This window comes from Amphiura filiformis, chromosome 1 (assembly GCF_039555335.1).
Source record: "Amphiura filiformis chromosome 1, Afil_fr2py, whole genome shotgun sequence".
In the NCBI taxonomy this organism is placed as follows: Eukaryota; Metazoa; Echinodermata; class Ophiuroidea; order Amphilepidida; family Amphiuridae; genus Amphiura; species Amphiura filiformis.
Genome location: NC_092628.1, coordinates 66280809 through 66295373, shown reverse-complemented (window position 1 = coordinate 66295373; position 14565 = coordinate 66280809). Strand labels below are relative to the sequence as shown.

Below are 14565 nucleotides of genomic sequence, written 5' to 3'. Positions count from 1 at the left end.
TTTTATGAATTTGTCATGTTTTTACAATCCATTGTTCGTAACTAATACAATTTGTATTTTCGGTAGACAGTATGCAGTGCTGTTTTCAAATAAATGTTGAGTATTTGTAACAATTTGGCTGGTGCTATATATAAACGTGTAATGCTATGAATTTGTTTAGAAACCCATGTGATTCAGCCCCGAGATTCAGTTGAGCTGACTATGTTTATGTTATGAAAACATTTTATTTTTGATCATGTACTTTTCCATCCATATGGGGTTTTTTTACTTACCTATTTTATCGAGTATGTTTTTACGACCCCAAGAATTACGGGCCGTGTTTTGAAATTGTGACGTAGGCCTATATCGGGAGGCACGCGAAGAAGAAAAAGTTGGGATTTTGTTTGCAAAACTGATTAAAGCCCAGTAGGCCTATTTATACGATTTCGGTCAAATTTTAATTTGGTTATCCTTTGGCAAAATACCGGGCAAAATATTATTAATGTAACGTAACGCTCCTTTACCCACATCCAAAGACCCGTCCTTCTTTTTTTCACGCAAAAGGCAAATGTTTGCTCCCAAGACAATTTTGTGGGAAAAGTCCTATATGTTCAGATCTGCAGGCAGCCAAAAGATTTTTGGTGTCTTGCAGTGCATGCAGCATGCGTTTGAACGTACATATACATTATTATATCATCATGCATGGTACTGTATACTTTTAATGTAGGAGTGTGATTTTTGACGCCCTAGGCCTATAAACGCTTTAACAATAACACCCTCCACACCCCGCCCGCCCACCACACGCACCCCCACATACTGAAGCTCACCTTCATTCAGCAGTATAAACACACATACTAGAAGAATTGAGCGGAAATGGAAAATGACACTTTTAAGCACATGAATCTGAATTTGAGTTTTCTTTCTCCAATAATTCAAATGGAAAATCTTTCCCAAATAATTTTGTTTCGTTGCTTGGCTAGTCATTCTCTATACAACCACACCCGGTATACCCCCCCCCACACACACACCCCCACCCCTCCACCCCACACACACACACAATGGCACAACACACATCGTCATGATCGGTCACCCATATACTCAAACTTGAAATTTGGCGCAGAAATGGAAAATCACTTTGACACTATGCATATATAAATGTTATTGAAATCTAAAACCAAAGAAAACAACAAGATATTTATTTTAATTCATGATGCAGTCATGTCTACAGTAGAATTCATCTCGACCTTTGCAGGACTTAACCCCATTAAAAGCTATTAAACCAAGATAACACTCATTGAAACAGCTCAACTGATTAAATCGGATCTTCTCTGGTTGTGCACAAGTGACTGTTTTCATGTGCGATATCACAATAAAGCTTGTATTCATAGCTTCAGTTGGGTAACCGATTATAAAGGAAACGAAAGGAAACAATGTTATGTGTGGCTTTGTTCACGAAATCAGACAATGTCGTGCTTTTTGTAAACCAGCATTCTTGAAAATGAGCAACATAATGATTTTTGACTTAACACGGTTTAGAAATAATTTCTTCATATTTTTGGTGTTATCTGTCGTTTACATATCCTTCCTAAAACACCAAAGTACGAGTATTTCCAAACATCTAAATTTGCTAAAATTTAGGACATGTTACAAAACTATATTGTCTAGAATTTTAGAAGAGTACTTTTAATATTGGCCGGTTATTTTTCACACAGCGACGTTAACTAGGCAATGTACTATTACCTATAACATTAACTAAAACACCAAAGTACTAATATTTCCAAACATCTAAATTAGCTAAAATTTAGGACATGTTAAAAACTATATTTTCTAGAACTTTAGAAGAGTACTTTTAATATTGGCCGGTTATTTTTCACACAGCGACGTTAACTAGTCATATCCCCATACTGTTAACGTGGGGCTATTTGTAAAGGTCACGCGTCAATGGGAAAGAGCACTGTGTATTGTGTATAGGAAAACGGACAGTAACTGCAGTATGTTGAAGACCAGAGGAAAAAGCTGAACTTCTGGTATGGAAGAATGGAGTTTCCAACATTAGGCCTACTCATGATAATGGTGTCTTCCATGCATGCAGCATGTATTATAGACATTATTATATCTTCATGCATGGTAATGTATCCGGTAATGTATACTTTTCATGCAAGAATGGGATTTCTGACGTTGTAGGCATACTAAACCTTTTAAAAACAACTATTTTTACACCCCTCCACCCCAAGTTACACAACGCACACCTTCATGAACAGTATTGAACAGAATAAAAGAATTGAGCGCGAATTGGAAAATGTTACTTTTGCGCGCATAAATCCAATTTGTGTTTTCTTTCCGCTATAATTCGAAATGGAAAATATTTCCCATTTAATTCTTTTACAACATAATATAGGCTAAAGCCACGATTTCTCCGTGTTACGAAATTAAAACGAAATTAAAATTAAGTGTTACAAATTGGACGATTTCCGTGATTTTCCGTTTTCCAATCATTATAAAGCACTGAAAATTGAAAACAAACATGTTTTATAAGTGTATTTTGTATTACCCTTTACTGTAGTAGGCCTAGAATTAATGCTAAAATGGGTTGTTTAATGGTTGATTACTGCCAAATAATCACGTTTCTTTGTTTTATTTTGCAAATCAACACAACAGTTAGACAGTTTACACAGTTTTTTACTATTTTGTGGCATTTTCAAATTTCCGTGGGCAAACCCCGAGATCTACTCACAGAATGGTTTTTCTGAGATAAATGCGAGCGAAGCGCGCAGCAATTTGGCATTTTGATACTAAAAAAATGGGATTAATTTAGGGTCTAAAATAGACCAAAAGGAAGATGCAAATCATAAGTTTTGTCACAATACATCTGTCGACTGAGCAGGGGAGGGGACCGACTTGCCACCCTGCCATATGGCTAATGTGCTGATGAACAGTGGCGTAGATTTCTTTTTGACATGAGGTGGTTGGAAAAATTTCTTGAAGTATTATGTGAATCCAGCACTTTTTGGTGAGAGAATAAGTTTATGACACAAATGCGTATGGCGCACAAAAATGTTGCCATATTGAAGCTAAACTCAAAATATAGTGCAGGAATAAATGCGCACGAAGCGTGAAAAAATTGACTTTTTGTGGCTAAAATGGCCAAATATGAGGTAAATATTGTAGTGAATCATAATCATAGTGAATAATTTAATATTAAATTTCACCCGACCCCCCCTATCAGGAAAAATAAAATCACATAACCCCCTGTTTGTTAAAGTGAAAATCACATAGCCCCCCCCTACATTTTTCCCGGCCCCCCTCCCCTGTAAATAATGAGCGGTCCCTAATCACTCGATGAACAATTAAGACAGGTATACTCGACTGACAAATTACATTGATTTTAATTTTAAGCAAGTTTGAATGGGGTGAAACTGAGTTCGTCTTACTTTCAGAAAATCTAGAAAATTAAATTAGAGGAATTAATTATTTGCGGTTATGGGTATTTCGGGGCAAAATTGTGATATAAAATTGGATCGATTGAGCCCATTGGTCGAGCATGGTACCAAGATTTTCAAACGCCGTGGCGTTTACTCAGAACAGCAATTTTGCGTATTCGCCACTCTGCCGTATTCATAACGATATAATCTTGATATTCCGGGAATAATTATGCCAGCTTATGTATTAGCATATGATATAAATCAATAAATATAGGCCGACATTTGTATTAACATCATCGCCTTAAAATTGTTGGCATATTGAGAGGATTAGGACACATCGCATACAATGTAAGATGTGCCGTGGTGTTTAAATCAATCATAATTAGTCCGTGATTGACAGGCAAGTTGCAGAAATTAAGAACACAATGAATCATGATAACTGTCAATTACAATGTACAATATATCTGAAACATTATAAAATTATGATTATATAATTAAAATAATAGCATTTCAATTAAAGATATATATCTAATAAGTTATTGTAGAGAGTTGTAACGCGCATATCAAGCTATATGAGGAAGAATATATAATTATCTGAGACTAATATTTAAAATTGTTATATCTTTGATTATTTTAGAACATCACAGTGTAGAATGACCAGAAAACTTTCCTGACAGTTGTTACTATAATAATATTTGGCAAAGAATAACCAAATTAAAATCGTATTAATACTGGACTTTAACTAGTTTTGCAAACAAATTATTGCATTTTTTCTTCTTGCGGCACTACCTCCGGTCTTAATCAAATTGAGAGCATACTAGGCCTACTTGTCAAGCAATCGATCGTACATCAGTGTGTAAGGCACACGGCCACAAGGGCCCGGGACTTGTCAAGCAAGGTACGCCGTCGGTGTGTTCTGGCACTTTTGCGTGCTTTGGTCATCATGTACCATTGATTGAACCAGGATTGAACACATATCACACCCGGCGTTTTTCGGGAAGTGGCAGCAAATATCCGCCGCTTACACGCGGTGCAAAAAGCGGCAAAAGTCAGTGCACAGCACGGAACCCACAAAACATCTCAAGCTGCTGCTGGCGTTTGTTTTGCTAGTTGTGCACAAAATTGCCAAATATATTTTTTCCAGTCCTTTTAATAGTTTCATTATGTCAAAGAAGATCTTCTCTGATTTAATATGTTTATAGGACTGCAAGTTTTGAAAGTTTTGAACATCAAACTTATTTTAACTGAGTCGAGTCGGTAAAATAAAAATACACAAAACTCGCAAGAGTAAGAGTTTTTTGTTGTTTTTATTTTCTTTTATATAATGTTTTGTTTTGCCATATATTATATAAATTATTACATAGCTATACTGGCGATTTATAAGTAATTTACATCATGTTTAACAATACTAGTACTATGCACGCTACGGCAACGTTATACACGGTGAGTCAATTGGGGCGAACTGGTCGTGGTATGTACGTGTATTGGGGCTTAACTGGTCGTTAGTATGTAATGTGTATTGGGTGAACTTTTTGGGGCGAATAGGTTTCGGGTGAGACGTCTCGCATTCGCTTAGCCAATGTATTCAGCAATGTAGCATGAAGTGTGAGATCTGCCTTTTAAGACCTTTTTTTTTTACCAACTTCTACTTTCACATTATAGAACCAACCCTATTGTACACAAGACCAAACATATTGTGCCAATTTAATTTTTAATTTGCAACTTGTGAAATTATTTTGGGCAATGCATGAAGTGGTTTAACATTACTTCAAATATGATAATTAGCTTGAATTCCTTTGAAATGTCACCTGTAATATCAGCCTCACAAGCCTGTAAGATAGCACACACTTTCGTCAAAAGCGTACCAATGTTTTTGATTTAAATTTTGTTCATGAAGCTTTCTGAGTTAACACTGTAAGTTACAGTTAATTGTATTTACCCGGTTACAATTTGTTGATGTGTGCCAGGAATTTTGTTTATATCTGTATATATAAGTTATTGGCTCCAGCAATTGTTGGATTTCAAAAGACTTTCTGACAGTGCTACTGCTGTTGATGTCTAAAACCAGCTAGGTCCTCATGATTTTGTGACATATCATGTTGCAGACATTTCCAATTTCAACAATATATAAACATAGTTTGATCACAATCTATTGGACAAACACTACACAAACACTGTTTACACACTGGTTTCCTTCTTATCTGATTTGGCATCCGAATCCACTGTATTGTCTGAGTTAGCATGTAACAGTTCTCTACTAGCCGCCATAATGGCTGCCATACTGTCATCAATTTCATTAAATGCCCTGTCAATTTCTGGATCCTGACCGACCACCACCCTGGGTGGTCCTTGTCCCTCAGGATCTGGCATCACCTGAGCATATGTTGGTGGTTCAGGTATGCCTGGTCTTCGTCCTTCTACCAATGGAACTCGCTCTCGACTTGGCGCTCTCTGTCCGGCAAGGGGTATTTGATCCCGACTGGGCACTCGCTGTCCTGCCAGTGGAATTGGATCTCGACTTGATGTTCTTGATCCTGCTAGAGGTATTTGATCCCGGCTTGAAGCTCTCTGACCTGCTAGAGGTACTTGCTCTTTACTAGGAACTCTGTGTCCTGCAAGAGGTATCTGATCCTGACTTGGAACCCTTTGTCCCGAAAGTGCTAATTGTTCTCTACTTGGGACTCTTTGTCCCGAAAGTGCTAATTGTTCTCTACTTGGAACCCTTTGTCCCGAAAGTGCTAATTGTTCTTTACTTGGGACCCTTTGTCCTGAAAGTGCTAATTGTTCTCTGCTTGGAACCCTTTGAGCTGAAAGCGGTAACTGTTCTCTACTTGGCACCCGTTGATGATCATAAGGGGAGTTCTCCCTGCTAGGGATATTTGTATGATCAAATGACATCTCTCCTCGACTTAGTGGTCTTTGTCCAGCCGAGTTCTTATCTCTACCAGCAGGTCTTATCACAGCGTATATTGGTTTATCACCAGCTTCCTTTTTTTGACTATATGGAGTTGAAGTGTAAATAGGAGATGGGGATATATAAGGCGGCCTAGGAGAAGTGGAGTATGAAGGCTTGTAGGATTCATCTTGTGAAGATGAGCCTTGCCGTTGGTGTTGAGATCTGTCACGCCTGTCTAATGAAGCAGTTCTTGGGGGCATCGGAGGGGGCACTTTCAAGGGCATTTTTCTTGGTGCCGTATTTGTCACTGATGGCATACTGTACGGAATATTAGTAAGTAGCACCCCTTCCTGATATGCTTTAGGAATTTTATGCGGCTCAGTAGGCATACTAAGCATACTATGCATACTAACGTTTTCAGGTTGGTATCCTAAGCACAGACTGCCGCCTTCATGTCCCGCACGATGGCTATATAAAACCATAGGTGGCGCACTTAAATGTCCACTAGCTATACTTTCCCCTCCACTTGGTAAAGCACAACTAGCATCAGGAATGTCTTCATCTTCAACATATCTTACAGCTAACGGATCATACCGTTGCTGTCTGTAATGCTTGGGACGAGTCCTCACTTTATGATGGTTTCTGTGAGTGTAGCCATTGCCACGGTGTTTCTCATACATGTGCGGTCTTGGTATGGTATCTTGAGCACTGCTGTCTATTGAGGCATCAGTGCCTGTGTTGGTTTGAGATGGAATATAGTTGCACTTGGAGGTGGTTTTACGGGACCCTGACTTGAGTGACTGCGAATGGTTTGAATGATTTGTATTATGCGATCTGCCTGTGTTATACGAGTCTATGCTACTTCCAGAATTCCTCCGATTGACTACGTGACCATTACTCTGCGGCTGAGGCGCTTGCACAGCTGGCGACCCGGCGATAGCATACGAGTCTCTGCGTCGACAACACACCCGTCGCCAGTTGTACATGACATCATTTCTCAGTGCGCAATTGTACGTGAAAATAAATATGCCCAAAACAGCAGCTCCGACTCCATACAAGCAACTAAACAACATTTTCATTATTCCGCCTTGGGTGACTGCCAAAGCTCCAAATGTCCAGGTAGCCATAAATCCAAATAATAAAAACACTGCCGCATGAAGTTGCTTATGAGTTGTATACTCTCCATCCACAATGCTGGATACAACAGACACACCAGTCCTATCTGTACGATGTGTAACCACTGACTCACTATCAATGTTCATGTGATGATCTATACCGTCTGGACTTCTGCTGTAATCTTTGTTTTCATTACCCGGATCTGATGAGCGAAGATCATACGTTGCCGGGGACGGTGCATGTTGCATCCGAACAGAGATTCCAATGTACATAATACACACAACCATTACTATTAGACCAGCTACACCAAAGAATGCAGCTAAGCTGATGTTGAAGTTCATCCAGCAACTATGGACAGAAAGAGAAAGGGAACTTAGTTTCATTTATTTCAATTTCTTTTCACAGTGGCATTTGCCTGATACTTTTTCTTTTGTCCATCACTAGTTATAAATTAACTGTCATCAATCGGTAAGTTTAAGTTGTTAGGTTAAAATGTTATGATCACAAATTGTTTTTTCCCTCCAGAAATATCATTCTTGATCAGGATCTTGATCTGTTAAGCTGAAGTTAAGCTTAACAATTTGCAAGTGTGTAAATATTGAATAATGTCTAAGTTTTGATCAAATCTTCCATACAGAGTATTGGGCATGTATTACATACTTTGAACAGGTAGAGTGTCCAGTAACTAAATGGCTTATTATGACAAGTACTTGATGGGCATCTGCACAGGAAGGGCTAATAACAATCAAATTTTGTCTAAAAATAGTGATAATAGTGTTTAAGGGAGAGAAACCAGTAATTTTGAGTGAGTAGAAAAGCCACAAATGAGAAAATATACAGACCAATCACCAACAGGCAGAGTCCCAGCATCACCCATAAATGAGGGGCTAATCGTTCAACATAAGAAACTGCTATGCACATACTGCATATTAAGGTCTTTCACATAATGCTAAGGCATGCAATCTGGCGTGATTTGTTACACATGCATGACTGAAAGATTGACCCTCAATGAATATGCATGAAATCACAGCATACAAAGCATAGGGATATTTGCCTATTTGTGGATGATCTGTATATTTTCTCATCTGTGAGAGTAATACTTACAATTGTTCCCCGCCATAATTCTTAAGGTCTGCTGCTGCAGCCGTAATGCCAACTATTATCATTGGAACACCTGTCATGAGTAAACACAAATATAACATGTAGAATATCTTGGTACAAATGGAAAAAAATATTGTTATGAGTCATATATTAAGTGTTTATTGCAGGATATACAATTGCTAGTGTCAAAATATACAAACAGTGGAAACAAAGGAGAATAGTATACCTATCAATTGATGTCTGTTTGTCAAAATGTTTGTATTTATATTTGTCACTGTTAGTGGGAGATGAAATACAGCAAACTCAGTCAATATAAATCACTCATTGGTGCATTGTAAGGACAATGACACATTCTTACAAGTCTAACTGTCTTCCTTTTCCGAAAATATTTTGAATTGCTTGCATTCTCCTTCACAACTGATTCCCATCTTGCAGAACTCTCCACTATTAAGATTTCATTGAAATACAACACTACTTACCCCATCCAATAAAATAAAATCCCAAAATGGGTCTTCTAGGAGGTGCCACCTCCCCTGGTGGTAATGTTCTCTCCCTCCTAGCCAGCGCTTTAAGCAAATTGCGAGTTGCTATTGCCATCCAAATGAGAGAGCAGATACTGAAGTAGTGGATACCAATACCAACAATCTGACACATACGCATGGGGTTGAGACGATTAACTCCGCCCGTGTAGAAACTAACCAGGAATAACATGGCCAGGCAGATGTTCATTAAGGAATGGCGACATTTACGCTTCATACGAATGTTTCTGTTGGATAGAAATGAATGATTTAGAAGAATAACTTAATGTCTATATGTTGATATGCTCATTGGAAGTTCTGCAATCATTGTTTTTTTCCCTGTCCCCAGGAAAATGTGTTGTTCTTATTGCCATACAGGTTTGTATTTATCACCATTAATCTTCAATTACATACTGTATAAAGATACTGACCCTTTCATAAGCAACAAGAAGGTGCATCAAGAAGGGTGCTTCAAATTATTATTCTATTTCAGAGTTGCTAGACATGTTTGTTAATTTAGCATTGCAAAGAGTGCTTAACTGCATAGACATTAAGGTGGTGAAATTACACTTGGTATGATAAGTAGCCCTATTGTTCAGAAATGTTTGCAACCGATGCATGCATTTTCAATGAAACTCAAGCAAAAGTCAAAATACTTTGGGAAATCTGCATTACCAGATCACTAATTTGACTTATGAAATCAACCCTGTCTGCATCAGAACTAAATCAATGTCTGCCTGTTGAAATCAATACTTACCTATGAAATACAATATAGGTGACCAGAGTAAGAAAAACAAAAATCACAAATATCCAACTTCCTAAATATATAGCTGGGTGTAATAGACAGCCTGCACACACAGCCCCATATCCAATGCGAGATTTCTCCGAGTAGTTGTTCATATCCTGAAAAAAAACCCCAAGATACAAATGTATTGTTATATTACAGTTTTGTTGTTAGGCTGTCCTTGATATTTGAACATTATAACTTAGTATGTAACAGCAATGCTTTGGCCATGTGTTACTAATTAAACTGAATTTGAGGTATTATCAGGCCCCTGCAACTCCTATACATGCTCAATACAAAAATGTGTGGCCAGCGTAATGCATACTTTTTGTAATAACACAGGGCTAGCCAGCACATTTGATAGGTCAAAGGTCATTTAAAGCAGAAAAATGACGATGCCACACTATCGGGGGTGACTCATAGTCAAATGTGACATCACTGTCCTCGGATCATACATGACAGTCGCCTATCCAGGCACTTTGTACATTACTGTGCATCATCTGTGGTATTATCATTTAAAGTCTTACAATCAGTGCTACTTAAGGGCGTACTACACCCATATATTGGTTTGATTGGTCTAAATAAATATTTTTTCATTCATAGCTAGGCGATATATGCACGGATCATGTGAAATAAAAAAAAATATGAAAAAAAGAAGAAAAAAGGTGCTTTTAAACAATTGTAGTAAGTCATTTTAGCCCTATATATATTTTGTTTACTGTATCCTAGTTACTCAGATGCGTGTTTCATAACAAACCATGATTTATTCTATTCAGCATGTTCAAGTAGGGTACATGAATAGAATACATTAAATCCTTTGTTATACTCTCTATAGAAAATCTAGTGGTGCATGCAAAATATATAAACACTTACACAATGGATGTATAGTCATTAGTCAATAATATTATAATGTGTTGTTAGGAGAAGAAAAGGCTATTAGGTCACCGTATGTCAGGTTATAGGTCAATTGGTTCAGGTCAAATTTAAGCATCAATTTTGAATACACATGTGAGAGTTTGTGATATCATAATGAGGAATAATTTTGATATTCTGTCTTTAAACTTATAGTATATTTGTAAGTCAACAGTTTTTGATCGGGTGAATTTATATATTTATCTGGACTTCACACTTCACTTTTCAACATGGCGATCAACTTCTATATAACCCATATACAAGTATAATCTACTGGTATAGATTTATAGTAAATGCAAACGAAAAGTGTGCAAGTGCTATAACTTGTGTGTCATTCATATTAAAATTCTATTTCTAAATAATGACAATTGAGCCCCAATATTATTCACACTTCGTGTACATCAGTGATGTAAGAAACCCATTAGTCAACTGATTTTCGTAGGAACAATTGATATAGTGAATGAATCAAAATTGATCGCAGGAAAGGCGATTATATTTGATGCGATCAACCAAATCAAACCAAATCAAACTATCTCAACATATTATACCACGCTTTCATGTTCCAGTATTGTAACTTTAAAAGAAATTTTTCGCTACAGTTGATCGCCTGGCTAGTGTTCGTCGTCTCACATTGCTTTTGAATTATCATAGTTACTTATATTTATATTGTAGAGTAAGATTTTGTATTATATTTTTGTTAAATGTCTGGTTTAAGTACTTGTGTTTCGTGCTCCAAGAATATTAAAGAATGCCATAAGAACATAAAATGTAAAAACTGTAATTTTTACGTTCATAAAAAATGTACAACATTGAAACCTAGGGAGTTAAAACAAATGGATCCATTGGAATGGATATGTCCCAAATGTATTCATAACACTGATGATCTTAATAACGATATCAGTGAAAATGAAAATGACTTAAATGATTTTGATATATCTAACATAGATTTAGACAAATTTGATAAAATGTTGTTTAATCCATTACGCTTTGAAAGTATTATGAAAAATGAAATCAATGAAAATCATCAATACAATGAATGTTCTTATGTCACTCCAACCCAATTCAAATCAACTGTGTCTAATACAAGTGGTAAATTTACTGTATTAAATGTTAATGTACGTAGTCTATCCAAAAACTTTGAAAAACTCAAAGAATGTATTAAAACCACAAATCATGACTTTACTGTCATAGGTCTCTCAGAAACCCATCTTAAAGAAAAGTTTCATGAATATTATAACCTTCCTGGTTATAATATGGAATATGTTAACAGAGTTGGTCAAGTAAGGGTGGTGTGTGTATATATGTCAGTAACAAAGTAAAGTACAAATTAAGAAATGACCTATGTAATGCAAACTCAAATTACTTAATCATGTTTCATTGAAATTGATAGAAAAAATGCCAAGAACTTACTAGTTGGGGTAGTATACAGGGCCCACACATCTATAGATAACTTTATAGCGGATATTGATAAAGTATTCAACAAAATTGATAAAGAAAACAAAATGACCTACATAATGGGAGATTTCAACATAGACCTCCTCAAAGATGATACTGACAGGCCTACTCATGATTATTTGGACCTCATTTATTCGCATTCCTTAATTCCAACCATATATAAACCAACCAGAATCACAAAAACTACAGCTACACTTATTGATAACATTTTAACTAATTGTGATAATGTAATAAAATCGGCTATTTTGGTTACTGATACTAGCGATCACCTGCCAACTGTTGTTGTGAGTAATTTGAGTTTGATAGTACAAGTAACAAGCCTACAAATAAATGTTACTATAAAAGAAATCATAATGACGTCAATATTGCAAAATTAAAAAGTAGCCTTTCAAAGGTAAAATGGGAAGAGATTATTGACAATAATAATGCTGAAGATGATTATAATAGATTTGTAAAACATTTTCAAGGTCTATATGATGAATTGATACCTCTAAAACGATGTACCAGTAAGCGTAAAAAGATCCACGGTCCCCGTGGATCACCAAAGGTATTCTTAACAGTATAAATAACAAAAATAAGTTATATAAGCAATATTTACAATGTCCAAATGACAACAACCATCAAAAATTTAAAACATTCAGAAATAAATTGCATGGAATAATCAGGAAATCAAAGCGCAATTATTATTTTAAAAATTTGAAAATGTCAAAAATAATATGCGACAAACGTGGAAGACAATCAACAATGTCATTGGCGAACACAAAAACAAACGCTCTCAGACCAGTATAAACGGGACTCAGGAGCTATAATCACAGACCCAACAGTCATATCAAACGAATTCAACGATTTCTTTGTTAATGTAGGACCAAAATTAGCATCTCAAATTCATAACTCTGGCAAAAATTATTACGATTATCTAAGTGAACCATGCCAAAACAGTATATTTCTGAAACCAATAGTTGAATCAGAGATCTTGAAAATAATCAACAAATTCGACCAGAATAAAAGCGCAGGTCATGACGACATAGGAAATTTCGTTGTAAAAAACTAGCTAAAGAACTTGCTCAACCTCTTACAGCAATCTTTAATTTGTCTTTGTCAACAGGATATGTTCCTACCCAATTAAAATTAGCTAAGATAATCCCTATCTATAAAAAAGATGATGCCGAGATATTCTCAAATTACAGACCTATATCACTTCTGCCGGTTTTCTCCAAAATCCTTGAAAGATTGATCTTTAATAGAAGTGTTGAATTTATTAATAATAATAATATTCTCAATGATAAACAATTTGGATTTAGAGCCAATCATTCCACTCAAATGGCAATTATGCATCTGGTTGATAAGATAAATAATGCAGTAGAAAATGGTGAAACTACTATAGGAGTGTTTCTAGACCTATCAAAAGCTTTCGACACTATTGACCATAGTATTCTACTTCATAAATTAGAACATTTTGGATTCAGAGGAATTGTTTATGACTGGTTCAAGAGCTATTTAAGTGATAGAAAACAATATGTGAACTTCAATAATAAAAATTCCAAATATAAAAGTATAATTTGCGGAGTCCCTCAAGGCTCAATATTAGGTCCTTTACTATTTATTCTGTACATAAATGATATAACGACTACCTCGACTATATTAGACTTTGTATTGTTTGCTGATGATACGACAATTTTATACTCAAGCAATGATATTGCTAATCAAATGTCATTAATAAATAAAGAGTTATCCGAAGTGAGTAACTGGTTTAAAGCAAACAAACTTTCTGTAAATGCTAGTAAAACTAATTACATGATTATGGGTACCCCTAGAATGACTTCGATAAATAATTCACAAGAAAACAGATATATTACTTTGGATGGTACAAACTTGCAAAGGGTAACCGAAACCAAATTTTTAGGTGTAATTATCGATGAAAATCTCACATGGAAAAACCATATCAACAGAATCTCAAAAACAATCTCACGGAATATAGGTATGATAAACAAGTTGAAATTTTTTATACCTGGGCGTGTTTTGCACACGCTTTATTGTACGCTTGTCTTGCCTTATATTAATTATGGTATACTTACATGGGGGAATGCATGTAAAATATATCTTGATAAAATACATTTGCTCCAAAAATGGGCCATGAGAACTATTTCAAATAGCCATTATCGAAGCCATTCTGGACCACTATTTCATAAATTCAATATGCTCAATGTATATGATATATTCAAACTAGAACTAGGTGTATACATGTATAAATATTCTATTAAACAACTGCCATGTTCATTTGACAGTTTCTTTCTAAAACGATCCGATATTCATAGCTATCACACAAGAAACAGTAATAAGTATAATCAAACAAGAAACAAGAAAGTATTCACTGATCATTCA

The 14565-nt window shown here is 35.9% G+C and overlaps 1 protein-coding gene across 1 annotated transcript in view; it reads right to left on the bottom strand.

Moving 5' to 3' along the window:
• Window positions 1-4979: 4979 nt before the first annotated feature.
• Window positions 4980-14565, bottom strand: part of LOC140162389 (adhesion G protein-coupled receptor A3-like) — a 136262-nt gene continuing 126676 nt past the window's right edge. Inside the window, 4 exon segments of the mRNA XM_072185597.1 lie at window positions 4980-7761; window positions 8518-8587; window positions 8994-9280; window positions 9790-9935. Of these exon segments, the coding sequence (XP_072041698.1) occupies window positions 5580-7761; window positions 8518-8587; window positions 8994-9280; window positions 9790-9935 (2685 nt within the window). The 3' untranslated portion in view covers window positions 4980-5579.